Source organism: Chiloscyllium plagiosum, unplaced genomic scaffold (genome assembly GCF_037043375.1).
Source record: "Chiloscyllium plagiosum isolate Xiang-an unplaced genomic scaffold, Cpla_swu_hap1 HiC_scaffold_28, whole genome shotgun sequence".
NCBI lineage: Eukaryota > Metazoa > Chordata > Chondrichthyes > Orectolobiformes > Hemiscylliidae > Chiloscyllium > Chiloscyllium plagiosum.
In genome coordinates this window covers 20299562-20316034 of record NW_028270166.1, presented here as the reverse complement: position 1 = coordinate 20316034, position 16473 = coordinate 20299562, and the positions used below count along the sequence as shown (strand labels likewise).

General features: G+C 37.7%; 1 protein-coding gene across 2 annotated transcripts in view; it reads right to left on the bottom strand.

Annotated features, from left to right (window-relative positions):
• LOC122565355 (protein strawberry notch homolog 2-like) overlaps positions 1 to 16473 on the bottom strand; it is a 163860-nt gene that overhangs the window by 32994 nt on the left and 114393 nt on the right. For both annotated transcript variants that reach the window (XM_043721239.2, XM_043721240.2), the window contains exons 13-17: positions 13264 to 13369; positions 8707 to 8860; positions 6670 to 6846; positions 5469 to 5566; positions 2993 to 3075 (exon numbers count right to left, since the gene is read on the bottom strand). In XM_043721239.2, the coding sequence (XP_043577174.1) occupies positions 2993 to 3075; positions 5469 to 5566; positions 6670 to 6846; positions 8707 to 8860; positions 13264 to 13369 (618 nt within the window). The remainder of the gene's footprint in view (positions 1 to 2992; positions 3076 to 5468; positions 5567 to 6669; positions 6847 to 8706; positions 8861 to 13263; positions 13370 to 16473) is intronic.

Genomic DNA, 16473 nt, shown 5'->3' with positions numbered 1-16473 from the left:
GAGCTAAGAGCAGCAAGGAGGGGACATGAAAGGTCCTTAGTTGGTAGGATTAGGGAAAACCCTAAGGCTTTCTATAGGTATGTCAGGAATAAAAGAATGACTAGGGTAGGAATAGGTCCAGTCAAGGATAGTAGTGGGAAGTTGCGTGTGGAGGCTGAAGAGATTGGGGAGACACTGAATGAATGCTTTTCGTCAGTATTCACTCAGGAACAGGACATTGTTGCCGATGTGAATACTGAGTCACAATTAAGTAGAATGAATGGCTTTGAGGTATGTAGGGAAGAGGTGTTGGAAATTCTGGAAAGGGTGAAAATAGATAAGTCTCCTGGGCCTGATGGCATTTATCCTAGGATTCTCTGGGAAGCAAGGGAGGAGATTGCAGAGCCATTGGCCTTGATTTTTATGTCCTCATTGTCTACAGGAGTAGTGCCAGAAGACTGGAGGCTAGCAAATGTGGTTCCCTTGTTCAAGAAGGGGAGTAGGGATAACCCTAGTAACTATAGGCCGGTGAGTCTCACTTCTGTTGTGGGCAAAGTCTTAGAGAGAATTGTAAGGGATAGGATTTATGAACATCTGGATAGGAATAATGTGATCAAGGATAGTCAGCATGGTTTTGTGAAGGGCAGGTCATGCCTCACAAACCTTATTGAATTCTTTGAGAAGGTGACTAAGGAGGTGGACGAGGGGAAAGCGGTAGATGTGGTGTATATGGATTTTAGTAAGGCGTTTGATAAGGTTCCCCATGGTAGGCTACTTCAAAAAATACGGAGGTATGGCATTGAGGGTGAGTTGGAGGTTTGAATTAGGAATTGGCTGGCTGGAAGAAGACAGAGGGTAGTAGTTGATGGTAAAGGTTCATCTTGGAGTGCCTTTACTAGCAGTGTTCCGCAAGGATCTGTTTTGGGACCACTGCTGTTTGTCATTTTTATAAATGACCTGGAAGAGGGGCTAGAAGGTTGGGTGAGCAAGTTTGCGGATGATACGAAAGTCGGAGGAGTTGTTGACAGTGAGGAAGGATGTGGCAGGTTACAGCGGGATATAGATAAGCTGCAGAGCTGGGCAGAAAGGTGGCAAATGGAGTTCAATGTAGGTAAGTGTGAGGTGATTCACTTTAGTAAGAGTAACAAAAAGATGGGGTACTGGGCTAATGGTCGGATACTTGGTAGTGTGGATGAGCAGAGGGATCTTGGTGTCCATGTACACAGATCTTCGAAAGTTGCCACCCAGGTGAATAGTGCGGTGAAGGCGGCATATGGCGTATTGGCTTTTAATAGTAGAGGAATTGAGTTCCGGAGTCCTGAGGTCATGTTGCAGTTGTATAAGACTCTGGTGCGGCCGCATCTGGAGTATTGTGTGCAGTTTTGGCGCCATACTATAGGAAGGATGTGGAGTCACTGGAACGGGTGCAGAGGAGGTTTACCAGGATGTTGCCTGGTATGGTAGGAAGATCGTATGAGGAAAGGCTGAGGCACTTGGGGTTGTTTTCATTGGAGAAAAGAAGGTTTAGGGGTGACTTGATAGAGGTGTACAAGATGATTAGGGGTTTAGATAGGGCTGACAGTGAGAACCTTTTTCCACGTATGGAGTCAGCTATTACGAGAGGGCATAGCTTTAAATTATGGGGTGGTAGGTATAGGACAGATGTTAGGGGTAGGTTCTTTACTCAGCAAGTCGTGAGTTCATGGAATGCCCTGCCAGTAGCAGTGGTGGACTCTCCCTCTTTATGGGCATTTAAGCGGGCATTGGATAGGCATATGGAGGATAGTGGGCTAGTGTAGGTTAGGTGGGCTTGGATCGGCGCAACATCGAGGGCCAAAGGGCCTGTACTGTGCTGTATTCTTCTATGTTCTATGTCTAACAAATACATAGCTACTGTCACCCTGTGGTTTCTTACTTAGTAAACTACCAAATACTGTTGTGCATTTTATCGTACAATCAGGATCATATAGCACAGGAGACAGCCATTTAACACAACTAACCAACTCCTTTCACTATCCTGCTCTTTTCTCATAACATTGTAATTATTTTTCTGTTATGTATTTATCCATTTCCTTTTTTAAAGTTATTACTGAACTTGTTGCTGCCAGTTTTTTCTGAACACAATGCCATTCCAGAATACAGCTATTCACTGCAAAAAAAGTCATTCTCATGTCACTTTTGGCTCTTTTGTTAATTACCTTATATTAAATCTGTCTCTGTCGGTTATTGAGCCTTATGATTCCTGAAAATTCCTTCCTTACTTCATCAAAATCATTTGTGATTTGAAACATCTCTATTAAACAATGTCCTAAGATGACCTAATTTTTTTTATCCTAACCATTTAAAATTGTGATGTTGCTACATAGTGTTACCACTTTAACAATGAAAACCCCAAAATTCTTTGGGCAACTTCTCTGCCAATGTAAGTGAGGCAGTGGAATCTCTGGCCTCCCTATCTCCAGCTGAATAGCCTTTCTCCCAAACCTTACAGACCGTGTTTATTTGGCATTATCTAGGTATTTTAGCTGTGCCTATCTCAAGGCAGAGCCATTCACAATCACTCAGGGCTCAACAAAGCAAAGAATACCTCTTCACCATCTTCTTTCAAAGAAACTGATTACCTTGTTCTAATAAATATTTTGGGCTTCAGAAGACTCTTTCTGTTAGTAAAAATACTGCTGAAATCTTTTGAATAGCAAAGTAGTAGAAACATTAGAGTTCCAATAATAGATCTCCTTGACTTAGGAAGTGGAAGATTTGGCCATTTCTCTACTGGAATATAGGAAAAGGTCATAGAAAACCCAGTGGAATCCTGAGAAAGATTTGGTTCCATCTAAATTCACCCAAGCAACCCTCCAAATCAAATATTTTGCCATCTTTAGCCTAAGGTGCCAAATTTTCTGTCCAAGTTTCATGGAATCGAAAGTTGTCCTTGAACAGATAACAAGAACGAACCAAAGCAACATCACAAGATTGCTTAACCATGGGTTAAAAAAACCTTGAATTCTCTTACGTTTTCTTTTCATCCCTGTTCCTTTTTCTTTCTTTCTCTTTATTGAAGGAAAGTGCTTCTGAATGAGTGACTTAAAGACACCTCTGTAAAGTTAAAGACAAAATTTAATTTAGCTACAAGACTTTTAAACATTTGAAATGCATGTGCCCTTTAAAGCTGATTTGTTAAATTTTACGACAGAAGCATGTACGATGACATGTTTATCAAATACAGAAAAACAATTTGAAAAGTGTGAACCCATCACACATGGTAAAATCTAAATATTTCCTATTTCGTTCATTGTAAGTTCCTGAGTGAAGCAGGTACAAGTTATGCAATGTCCTGGTACTTATTCTGTCAAAAGAAAGAATGTTAACGCTATCAATCACTGGAGTTGCGTAGTCATCAATCTAGCTAACACAACATGCTGAAATTAATTTGAGAGGAGTTAAGTACCAATTATCCATGTGACCCGAAATGGTAAATGGGTCAGAGTTAGTACAAAAGCTCAATATCTAGCATACTTCCTTCAAGGTAAAGCATTAATTCTTGGGAGTTAAACAATAATATACTTACCTGCAGCTGAAAACTATATTGGCTATGCAGCCAACATTCTACAACTTCCTCTCAGACTTGAGTATCTCAAGTGCAAATGCAAATATACCCACTTACTGTACAATATGCTATTTAGACAGGGCCCATGAAGAAAGGAATGTCAGGAGATGTCAAAGCATCAATGTATGCTGCAAGCATAATTTGCAACATGTATTTTATACTTACATACTTGCAGATTCTTTGTTAATACAAATGCAAGGGTAGGTTAATTACAAACATCAGCTATCACATTGCTACTACGACAAGTATTTTTTTCTACTGTACTTTTGGCTTTATAACTGTCATGACAGTCACCCAGGTGATAGCAGAAAAACAGGTTTGGAACATTTATGGGGAATCTTCAATCCTGCAATAACTTTCTGGTTTTTATAATTTTCCACCAGAGTAAAGATGTGTACAGCACCACACTGGAACTTTAGTCAATATTATCTTTAAGCAGGAGGAAATCAACTCTTAAGACTTTAAACAATATTGCTTCCAATTTTTTTTTGCTATTTTGAAATGACTTGATTCATGATTTGTTACAGTTCATTGGGCACCAACAGATACTCAGCTATGTGGTAATTTCTTTAGTGTGAGCCTGGAAAGTGAAAACGCAAGGCTATCTGACTCTGGTGGACATCAATGTTAATGCTGATGCTGCTGTTACCTCACATCAGTGTGAACACTTTGAAGCAAGGAATCATTGACTTGAGTTTAAAGCTACAAATCCAGGCTAAATTCTTATTTCTCCAGTTTAGTCCTTTGAAGTCAATTTACAGGAACTCATTGCTGAAGACCATATTATCAGCCAGTTCAATATAGACTAGTTTCAAATCTAAACCCTCCCAGTCTGTCAGGTTTAGAATCCTATCCAGCAATGATTTCAGGATAATCCAACTAAAGTATGAGTATATAACTTTATATTTTTGTAATGAACTGCAAACATTAAATTCTCAGTGCCCCAATTATGCAGTATTAACACAGGTCATATCTATTTATATTCATACAAAATTTAAAAGTGCACAGTGATATAAATAATAGTGGAAATATCAGAAGAATTTAAATGTCAACGTGCATAACTTATGCTACAAAGGAGACTCACCTTGGCTATATTTAGTTTTATCATTTTACAGATTTTACAAACGAAAGAACATATCAGAAAAAGACTGGCCACTTTTCCAAATTTTCTAGAAAGATGTCAACATGAAACAACATGCTAAAAGATGTTGTTCCTGGGAAAAAAAAAATGGAGTTGACAAACTCCTTTCCTCATGTTTTTAATGAAAAATTATAATACATAAATCACATTCTGAGGTATCAGTACTCATTAAAAGTGAAATAAAAATGGCACTTACTTTTGATTAGCAAAAAAAAGCCAAATAATTTTGAAGAACAGTAGACATGCAGTCAATTCTAATTAAACGCTTGTTTTGAATTCAGGGGATAACTGGAACACCCAAAAACTATTCAAGAATTGACTTGCACTACACAATAGCTTTGTGTTCAAAGTTTTCTTAATGGTCTAGTGGGCCTCAAAGGTTCCATCCACCCACAATGCTTCGAGCTGGGGAGGGACAACGATTCCAAATAGTCCAGTTCCTGCTCTGCGGTCGTAATTAGAACCAAAAGTATAGTTGTTTCTGGTATGCCTGAAATACAATGGCAATGGACTCCATCATGGGGTTCTGGCCAGGACTGCTGGTCAGAGTCCTGACAAAAATAACTTTCTGCCTGCTTCTTTTTAAGTGGACCAATCCTTTAAAAAGCAGGTACAGATACATTTACATATAATGTCTTTGAGGTAGAATGTGTTTTAAATAAAAGCATAATAATCTTTTACCGTTTTAACTTCTGGAAACTGCAAAAAATAAATCTGAAATGACATGACATTTTTACTTACTCTGCAGCAGATACAAATTGGTTAAGGTGGCCATCATTCTCATCAAGTACTTCTCGTGTCCGAGCCTCACCTGTGGATTGCAGTCCAATAACAATGCACTGGAAAGAACAAATGGTGAAGCTCCATTACATAAATGTGAAGGTGGTCCATCTTTGCTTTTAATGTCACTTCTCAAAACTTGCTAATGTCACTTCTTTCTGTTCCACATTTCTATAGGCTGTACTCAAGGTAGCTGGACTGAAAACTGCAACTTCATACATTTGTTAGTATTTATTATTCTTTAAGCACCTAATTACAATGATTTTGGAAGTTGCGGGAAGTCAAAGACTAAACGAAGGGAGAATAATGAAAAGCGTCGTAGAATTCTGGAGTTCAATTGCTGAAAAGATGAATGCTGGTTCAGTGAATGCTCATGATTGAGAATTTAAAAAAATAATAAAAGTGAGACTAGAAATATGGATTAAAGGCAAGTAAAATGAACTGAGACAAAGACATCATCTAATTAAAGGAAAGTACAGGCATGAGGGACTGAGCAGCGTACTCATGTTCTCATCTATCGCTCATAAAAGGACAAATAGTATCAATATTGTTCTGTGATATAACCAGAAGTCATGCTTTATATCCTTTCAGTATTATGTTTCCAATGAATTACTGATAACATTCAATACAACAATTAAGATTTTGGAAAAGTTGTGGGTAAAATAGAAGAAATTTATAAAATACATCTATTGAAAGTGACATGGGCCTCATACCTACTTACATTCTTTTAACATTGCACAACTACAATGCCATAAACCTACTGTTATGAGCGAGATTTTATGTATATATAGCATGCATTTATGTGTCAATGGTTATTTCATAAAGGTTGACTTGATTTGAATAGAATTGACTTAATGATATCAAATGCATGTTTATAAATGTTAACATTTTATACCTATCCAAAGCTGGTACTTTGCGAAACAAAAAACTGCAGAATGGAAAACAAGTTTATGGAAATCAATGTTAGTCACCAGGATAGAACTAATGTTAATTTAAATAGATTCCATTTGGGGACCAAAAATAAATGTCAAATACTTTCAAAATATCTGAAGCCCTATATCAGGTCCTGTGACCTATATTACTTGGTGATATAGTTATATACCTGAAATGTTTTTAAAAAGCTGTCTTCTACACAGTTTGTAAACGGAAAGTGACTCCTTACCTTGCCCTTCTGTAATTCTAGCTTGCCTATTTCTACTAAACGTTTGACTTTGGCAGCAATACACAGATACTTGAAGAAGCGTTGATGTGCTGACCAAAACTGCCCCCAAAGAGATTTTCTGGATTCCAAACCAATTAGGTCTGCTGATTGTTGGAAAACATTCATTGCTTCAGCCCACTGAAAATGAAACACGTTTTCAGGCATATCAAAGTAAACTAAACAAAAACAATTGCAAAAGTTTCAAAAGAAGTTAACAGTTCAGAAACATTGTAAGACAGAAACAGTAGGTTTTTTTGCATCACATTTAACAAATAAATTGAACACTTGCTCCTTATGTCAAAAATGATTTCTGTTTGATCATAAGAACAGTGAATTTGAGAAAGATTTTAATTAATCTAACTATTCCTAACAAATTGCTGTTTTTATTTAAATCTTGCATTGTTTTCAATGTAATCTGAAGGAGTTGTAAACTGTCTCATAGCCCTAATTATTTCTGGGAAATATTTCTTCATTTGCTTCAAAGTTAAATTTAGCTTCAGTCTGCTTTAAGGATGATGATGAGATAAATCTGTCATAATTAGAATGTTTTGCACAGTCACAAAAGGAAGGATCTATTTACTATTTTCCCTTTTTAGATTAAAATTATACATATCTTTACTGCTCTTTTATAACTTATTTCATTTGAGCATGACAATCAGAACACTAGACCATGTTTTGACTTGGATTAGACTTGTGAAATTCAGGATTTAAAATTTAAAGAAATTGAATTAATTTAGGCAATACAGAATATGAGGCTTGAATTTTATCACTATAAATATTCAAAAGCAGATGTAACCTGGACACGTATTTGAGGCAAATTGGTTGGGACTTTTCAGCAAAAGTGAAATTGAATGTATAATAACCCCGTCCATAAGACCCCAGGAGTATTGAGATATCAAATTACAAATTTCTGCCATTTGTGCTCTGGCTAGATTGAATGCGTGGGACATGTGTCTACCTCTGGCATTTGGTGTTGCTGCATGCCAGATGGGTACAGGGTGTTAACTTTACCTTATCAGCTTACTTTGTGCCATCAATCACAATATGCAAATTTCAAAATGTAAAAATGCTGTTTTAGATCTTTTGTCAATAACGCATACCAACCTACATCACAAGAAAAAGCTGCGGTAATTGGGCACTCATTTAGACATGCACCCAAAAGCCGTAAATGATTAGCACAACGACTCCTAAGTCATCAGGGAACTTGAGCCCATAAACAGAACAGGGTTAGAAGTGGATGGAAGGACAATTAAAATTTCTCTTTGTGGTAAATCTGGATCATTATGAGTAAGAAACAAACTCCTTTTCGTTGTAGACTATCTATTATCTGCTGCCTTCAACTTTGCCTGGATTTTAAGGAGGAAGAGAAGCAATAGTGAGCATAAAGGCTGAATTTAAACAATGAACTGATTGCAGCAATAATCAATCATTAACTGCGATAGTTTCAGTGCCAAACCATCCCGATGATGATCTTTTAAAAAAAACGAAAACCCTAACTGAAGTGAGCACTGAAATATCAACTAAATCAGTTCAGAACCAATGTGTTGGGCTTCAATTGTAGTTTTAATTAGCAAATACAGCTACAGCAGCTGAATGTGTTGATCTATCCAAAAATGGAGAAAGAGAAAACTGAATAAAAAAGACGACACAATGGCCAAGTTTGGAAAATCTAACTATTGTCATATATTCTTGTCACATCACCATAAGGATAACTTGCACCTTTACTACTTGGGCAGTAAAACCTCATGAAATGGATTACTCGTTATAGAACTCAATCCACTTCAAATTATGTTCTTGCAGGTTCTGTTCCAGTAGTTTTTTTGCCCACACAGGTGAAAATTAAACTGATAATTGCTCAATAATTGGTAGGCATACTATTTCAGAAAAGTATTATGGCATACTTTACGTTCGCAGCTTACATAACAACATGTTTTCTAAGGCGTTTAACTTGTACCAACCAAAACAGTGGAATATTGGTGAAATAAGTGGTACTCTTACCAGCACAGCTGCTTTGTTGTATACAAGTTGGAAACTTTGATCCAGAGGTATTTCTTCTATTCTGAATGTCACTCCAGCAAAGCTCAGTTGCCGTGCAATATACATGCCACTAACTTTCATATCCATGGCAACAATTTCCATAGCACCCACACCACTAAACGAAAAACAAATTGCAATATGCTGATTCAAATTTGTCATTTTGTATTGAAGATCAAATTATTTTACCTTGTACCCACATTACAAGATTAACTACGTATCAACAAGTACTTCACTGGATGGAAAGTACTTCAGAGACATCTGGTAGTCAAGAAAAGCACTGGAAAATGCTTTTTTTCCCCGTTACTGCTGGGTGGAATTGTAAACAATATTGGTGATGCGAAACATTGGCAATTGCATTAAAATACCACATAGAATTTATTAGGATCACATACAGAACTGTTCTTGTTCTACCTCTTTTTTAAAAAAAGGAATTGACTACTACTGGAGAGATATTAAGATTGTCGGCAATATTAAAGATGTTTCTAAATTGTTTGCTCTCCAATTGGGCCTTTTATAGTAGTTCTTTTTGAGCTGCAACATGCCATTCTAATATCTTTGCACTGGTACGGACACCTCCATTTGAAAATTGCGGGTTATGGAATGGAAAATACCAGAAAGTGGCAGGAAGAATTCCTGACCAACACACTTCTTTCCTTGCAAGGTTTATGTTAACTGGTAATAATCTGGTCTAATTCAATTCTGTAAGATTATATTAATCATTAAGTGACATAACACAATAATTATGTCTCCAAAGCTGAAAAATGTTGTCTTTTTTCTCCCATACATTGTTAAAGTATATTAAGACTTATAAAATGATGTAACTGGTTGATTAAGTAGACTTGTCAAAATGACCTGAGAGCAGCAAAATCAAACTGACTCTACTACAAAGAATACTCTGCTACTTAGAATAATAAATGGACAAATTAGTTTTGTATTTTGTACTGCTCTGTAACAAGTGCCACATATGTATGCAAGTTCACTCACTGAGCTGGAAGGTTTGTTTTCAGATGTTTTGTCACCATGACGAGATAACACTATCAGTGAGGGTCTCCAGTGAAGTGTTGGTGGTATGTCTCACCTCTCTATTTATAGGTCTTGGTTTCTTAAGGAGGGTGATGTCATTTCAGTTTTTGTTCAAGGGAAGGTAGATGGGATCTAAATTGATGTGTTTATTGATGGAGTTCAGGTTAGAATGCCATGCGTCTAAGAATTCTCGTGCATGTCTTTGTTTCGCCTGTCCTAGGATGCACGTGTTGTCTCAGTCAAAGTGGTGTCCTTCTTTGGCTGTATGCATGGAAACTAGTGATAGTGGGTCGTGTCTTTTGGTAGCTAGTTGGTGTTCACGTATCCTGGTGGCAAGTTTCCTGATTGTTTGTCCGATGCAAGAACTGTAAAAAAAAAACACTGCATGGTATCTTGTAAATAACGTTTGTTTTGCTGGTAGTATCTAATTGATCATTAGATTCATTAGTCACTGTTTAAGTGCGTTGGTAGGTTTGTGGGCCACCATGATGCCAAGGGGTCTGAGTAGTCTGGAAGTCATTTCTGATATGCCTTTGATATAAGATAACACGGTTATAGTTTTTGGTTGCATTGTGTCTGCTTGTTTGGGATTGTTTCTGAGGAATCGGTGGATTGCGTTTATTGGGTACCCATCTTTCTTGAAAATGTTGTATCGATATTTTTATTCTGCTGTTTGTTGTTTTTACGGTGTAGTGTGATGTAGCCCATTGAAATTATTTATCATATCTATTGTAACTACAACTCAATTTCTGGTCAGATCTTGCACATTGAACCATTCCTGGCACTTTTATATTCTGCCTATAATGGGATGTCTCTCTCACTGCACAATATTTACCATGGACTCTCTACCTCCCTTCTCCATTCAAAAGCTAACAATATAACAATTAATTCCTTTTCCAGCTTGCAATATGGATATTCTTCAACAAGTTGCAGTCATCAATCCTAATGATCTTTGCATCAGCCTGTAGCCTTTAGGGTGTACAGTATATGCTACAATTTGCAATATTGTCATTTGATGGCTGTTCTCAATCCATAAATCCAGATCATTTATCTACAGTATTTAGAAACTACATCCAAAGCAAGTGCCTCTTGTAGAACATTAATCATCACTCACATTTTGAAAAAACAGTCTTTGCTTTCTGCCATCTGATCATCATGATTAATACAATTAAGTCATTAATCTTCAATATTTTCTTTCATTATTCTCTGATCTGGTCCCTTATGTACTTTTCGTACACACAAGCTTCTGTTGCTTTCTTAGCAGCCCAAGCAATGTCCACAAAGAGAAAGCACACCAGCAATGACCTCTCACAAAACAGGTGAGGGCAACTATCACATCAAACAGGACCAGATAATAAAACCATAATTCCTCACAGAATGAACTGCCTCAAATCCTCAACAATGGGAGAATCTGTACACACTACACATTCAAGTAGCTTGCAATCAAATGTGCAATGATTTCATTAAGCATGAACAGTACTCACAGTTAAATAGCTGAAAATTCAAATTAAAAACAATCCATGGAATTGACTACAGATTGCTTGAACAAAGATTTCAATTTCAGTTGATCACTTCCAATGGAAATTGTTTATTTTGCATGATTCACAGTATACGATAAAGTACTATATGATGTAATTCATTACACAATTAAATCTGCTGTTAATAACAATGTACTAATAAACAAACACGGTATACATGCAACATCTTCGCAATCAGTTTTTATTTTTAGGAAACACTTTCCTTTTGACTGCCCAATAACAAGAACCACAACACCCAAACGATCAGTGGTGGACTCTCCCCAGTGAATGTCACAGCTAAATGTGTAATACAACGTGCACCATGTAGGATGTCAATCTGCATCTTATCAGCCTGATGCAGTGCATTGAACATTACTCCTACAGCAATCAGCATGTTGTCTCCCACATCAAACAGAACTTCGATTCAGAAAAAAAGCATTTTCACTGACATGCTGTTCTGATGAAAGGTCATCATACTGAAATATAACATCAGTTACCAATGCATTCTAACACACTGAGCATTTTCCAGGACTTTATTTCAGTTTACATACATTGTATGTACAAGAACAGGCTCTTCAGCCTAACTAATCCATATATATGATATTTCACCATATTTCATCAATTTATTTTTCAAATTCTCAATTTCATTCAACCATGAAATCTGGAATAAATGGCGCCGAATGGTGAGGAACTTTGCCTTAGAAGGACAATCCTTGATTTCAGATCAGGATGTACAGATGGAGTCTTAAAAATTATAAATGCTAAAACACACATCAAGTCACCACAGTCCCAAAGGACTATAGGCTGCTTTTTTATTGAAAGATGACTGGTGGTGGTTTAACCTGACGGCCAACATGTCTTAGGCAAAAGGCGAGGTTGAGAAGGTAAGACTTCATGATAATCTCAGCCAGTACAGGCATTGAACCTGCGCTGTTGTTTTCGCTTTGCATTGCAAACCATGCCATTAACTGAGCTAACCAATGCCAAATGACAATACTATATATGAAATAGCATGACCAAAATACAGAATGTAAAATCACAAAAGGTAAGTCTATTTGGGTTGTGCTCAGTACATCGGTGATATTCAAACCTTCTGCCTTCTTTTTGATGCTCCTTAAAACTAAACTTGTTGGCCAATCTTTTGGGCACTTAATCCTAATATATCCTTATGTGTCTTGCAGTCAAATTTTGTTTGGTAACAATGCTGCAAAGTGCCCTGGGACTGTTCATTACTTTAAAAGTGTTTTTTTTAAATGCCTGTTGTTATGTAATTCTTGTTACTAGGATTATAAGCAGGGAATGCCTGGATGTTGACACAATGATGATGATGAAATTGCGATATATGTCTATATTTTGATGGTGTGTGAAATGGAGCTCATAGTGCTCCCATAACATCATCTCTCTTATTCTTCGTGGTAGCCCTTTCTTTCCCAAAAATGAAATAAGATGAATATCAAATAGGTTGCTGATGGTCTATCTTAAGTTTTCACTGTCACCAGAAGTGATCTTTTTAGCCAACAGTATTCTAATTTTATACTCCTTTTCGTTCAAAGATTGCTGAATGAAATGCCATATAAAATTTACCTTTTTCATAAGTGGCTGGCATACAGTGAGAAAATCAACCCTTAAAGGGAAAATACTTAATCTCATCCATAACATTCACTAAACCAGTGAACTAGTACAGCACAGAAGGTCATTCAGCACATTGCATTGTGCCAGCTCCTTCAAAGGCAATCCAATTTGTCCTATTTCTCCTCTCTTCCCCACATTCCTGCACTTTTTCTTCCTTCAAGCATTTATTGAATTTGAAAGCTAATGTTGAAATTGTATTGACCATTTTGTCATGCACTGCATTCTAAATTTCAACCATGGAGTTGCTTAAAATGAACCAGCTGCTCATGTAGAAGATGAAGCAATCATTACTAAAAGTACTTTCCAAACATTGGTACTTTTCTTTAACGTTTAAATCTAAACTCACCGTTTCTCAATAGCATGAAGAAAATCCTCAAACTGGCGGAAGGGCGTGCCCTCTCCCCAAATACCCAAGCGGCACATGTAAGCCATGTTTTTTGGTTCCGAGGCACCTTCATAGAATTAAAATGTAAAAATATTTTAAGGGATAGAAGTAGAAACATTGTACAAGTGGTAGTAAACATTCCAGACACGTTAAGCGAAATGCTGCCATTTTTCTCTATGTTAATTCAGCAACAGCAAAACACCACAGATGCTGGAAATCTGAAATAAAAACAGAAGCTGCTGAAGAAACTCAAAGTCTGGCAGCATCTATGGAGGGAAACAGAGTTTCAAGTCTAGTATGACTGAACTTCAGAACTGGTGAGAGAGAAACCGAGAGCATATATGCAGCTGTGCATGGTACTGAATGTGGATCTCAGCTTCTGACAGTAGTTGTTGTTACCTCGGAGGTATCTGTAATCTACCTTGGATTTGAAACATGACAAATAGAATTCAGCTGGAATGTGTGTGAAATAAGGAGCAGCCAAAGTCAGAGGAATGAAAGATAGCTGTGCAAGTGTGTTTTGACAAACACTATCAAACATCATGTCAGAAACAGAAAACAAGGAAGGTGAACAGTATGACTTTTCTTTGGGCTGGACTCAAAATGTCAACTCTGTTTCTCTCTCTACAGATGCTGAGTTCCTCCAGTACTTTTTTTTAAAAACATGAACCCAATAACCAATGTTTCAAGACATAGACTTAAAACGTGGCGGACAATTAACATTCAAGTATTTTCAGAAAGTTAAATTATGGCAATGGTGGATGAAACACACAAATGAACAAGAGGGTGGTTATCTATGGAACTCATTGCCAGAGGTCTGTAGAGGCCAAGTCAAGGATAGATATGTTCTTGATTAGTAAGGTACTCAATGATTACGGAGAGAAGGCAGGAGAATGGGGTCGAGAAACATATCAGCCAGGATCGAACAGCAGATTCAATGGCCTAATTGTGCTCCTATATCTTATAGAGTCATAGAGATGTACAGCACGGAAACAGACCCTTTGGTCCAACTCGTCCATGCCGACCCAATCTAGTCCCACCTGCCAGCACCTGGCCCATATCCCTCCAAACCCTTCCTGTTCATATACCCATCCAGATGCCTCTAAATGTCGCAACTGTACTAGTTTCCACCACTTCCTCTGGCAGTTCATTCCATACACGTACCACCCTCTGCGTGAAACAGTTGCACCTTAGGTCTCTTTTATATCTTTCCCTCTCACCCTAAATCTATGCCCTCTAGTTCTGGACTTCCCCCCCACCCCAGGGAAAACACCTTGTCTATTTATCCTATCCATGCCCCTCATAATTTTGTAAACCTCTATAAGGTCACCCCTCAGCCTCCAACGAGAACAGGGTGGGGCTGTTTAAATATAGCTCAAATCCTCCAACCCTGGCAACATCCTTGTAAATCTTTTCTGAACCCTTTCAAGTTTCAGAACATCTTTCCAATAGGAGACCAGAATTGCATGCAATATTCCAACAGTGGCCTAACCAATGTCCTGTACAGCTGCAACATGACCTCCCAACTCCTGTATTCAATACTCTGACCGATAAAGGAAAACATACCAAATTCTCAGAGGTATGTTATGATGCTGCAATTTTGTGCAAAGGTTAATGCAATTTTATCATGAGGTAATATGATAAGCTGAAGTAGGAAAATATTCCTAAATATATTAACATATTAACTACAAAATCACATGGACAATTGCCCACTGGCTTCAATTTTGCTGAGACTACTTGGATGTCCCACTCAATTAAATGCTGCACTGATGTCAAGGGTAAGCACTCTCACTTCATCTCTGGAACCTACCTCTTTTGCCTAAACACGTTTTGTAATGAAGTCGAGAGCCCAGTGACTCTGACAAAATCCAAACTGAGCATTACTGAGCAGGTTATTACTCATTAGGTGCTGCCTGATGGCACTTTTTGCGGCAGCTAATTAATGATAGTGGGCCGAAGAGGTGGTAATTAGCTAGATTGGATTAGCCTCGCCTTTTATGGACAAGATATCCCTCTGCAATTTTCCAAAATGCTGGATAGATGCTAGCTTGTGCTGTAGTGGAAAAGCTGGTTCTACAGCTGTTCTGAGTTCTGAGGAACTGTCACTGAACCTGAAACAATAAGTTCAATTTCTCTCCACAGATGCTGCCAGCCCTGTTGAGCCTTTACAGCATTTTCTTCTCTTGTTTCTACAGCTGCTCAGTTGGTTGGACGGCTGATGGCAACAGTGTGGATTCAATTCCTATACTGCCTGAGGTCAACACGAAGGTCCCATCTGTTCAAAATTGCCCTTTGAGGTACCATGACTGTCAGGTTAAACTCATCACCAGTTAGCTCTCCAATGAGAGAGCAGGCCAATGGTTCTCTGAGACTTCAAAGTATTTACCATTTACAATGTGGTGCCTTGATAAGTGAATCAGCCTATAGCATGCTAAAAACAGATGCCATATTTTTATCTAGCCAAAACCAAAGCTTTTTTTGTTGTTCTTCTGGTTAGGGCAATTCTCTTTATTTTACTTGACTGGGGAGAAATGTGTTTAAAGCACTCCTATAAAAAGGATTTCATTAACACTTTGCATGAAGTAAAATCACAAGTCTTAGCAATTCTGTTGTCAATTTCTGTAAAAAAAAATCTGCCAATTTAATTATTATGAACAGTAACAAAAAAAAAACAAAATAACCTAGGCAATGGGACAGGCAAGCCTGGGTGTATCTGTACCCAGTCTCCAGTCTGGATAAATGGGGTGGGGGTTAGTGGCAGGAAGGAAGCCTGGCTGCAAAATTATCTACCAAACCCAACAACAATGGTTGATTTAAAGGTGGCTGGCCAGCCTTGTAGTGACCAGATATTACAGGAAGCAAGTTCATGGATTATGGAAATGTCATAATTTTCTTGGATAAATTAGCTTAACAATGTTCCATTTTAATTTATCTTGGGTATGAATTAACATTCAAAAAGTTAACATTCCTGCTGGGAGAAATGCATCACTGTAGCAATCTTACACGGCATTAACTCCCTAAAAGCAGGCATCGAGGATTCTCAACATTAATGAAGAAAGCTGCACCAGTAGCAGCCTGTGGCTCAACACGAACGTATAACTGGTGTTACGCAAACAAATTACTCTCTCCTCCGCTTCCAATATATTATGAAGTTTTGTTGCTTTAATATGC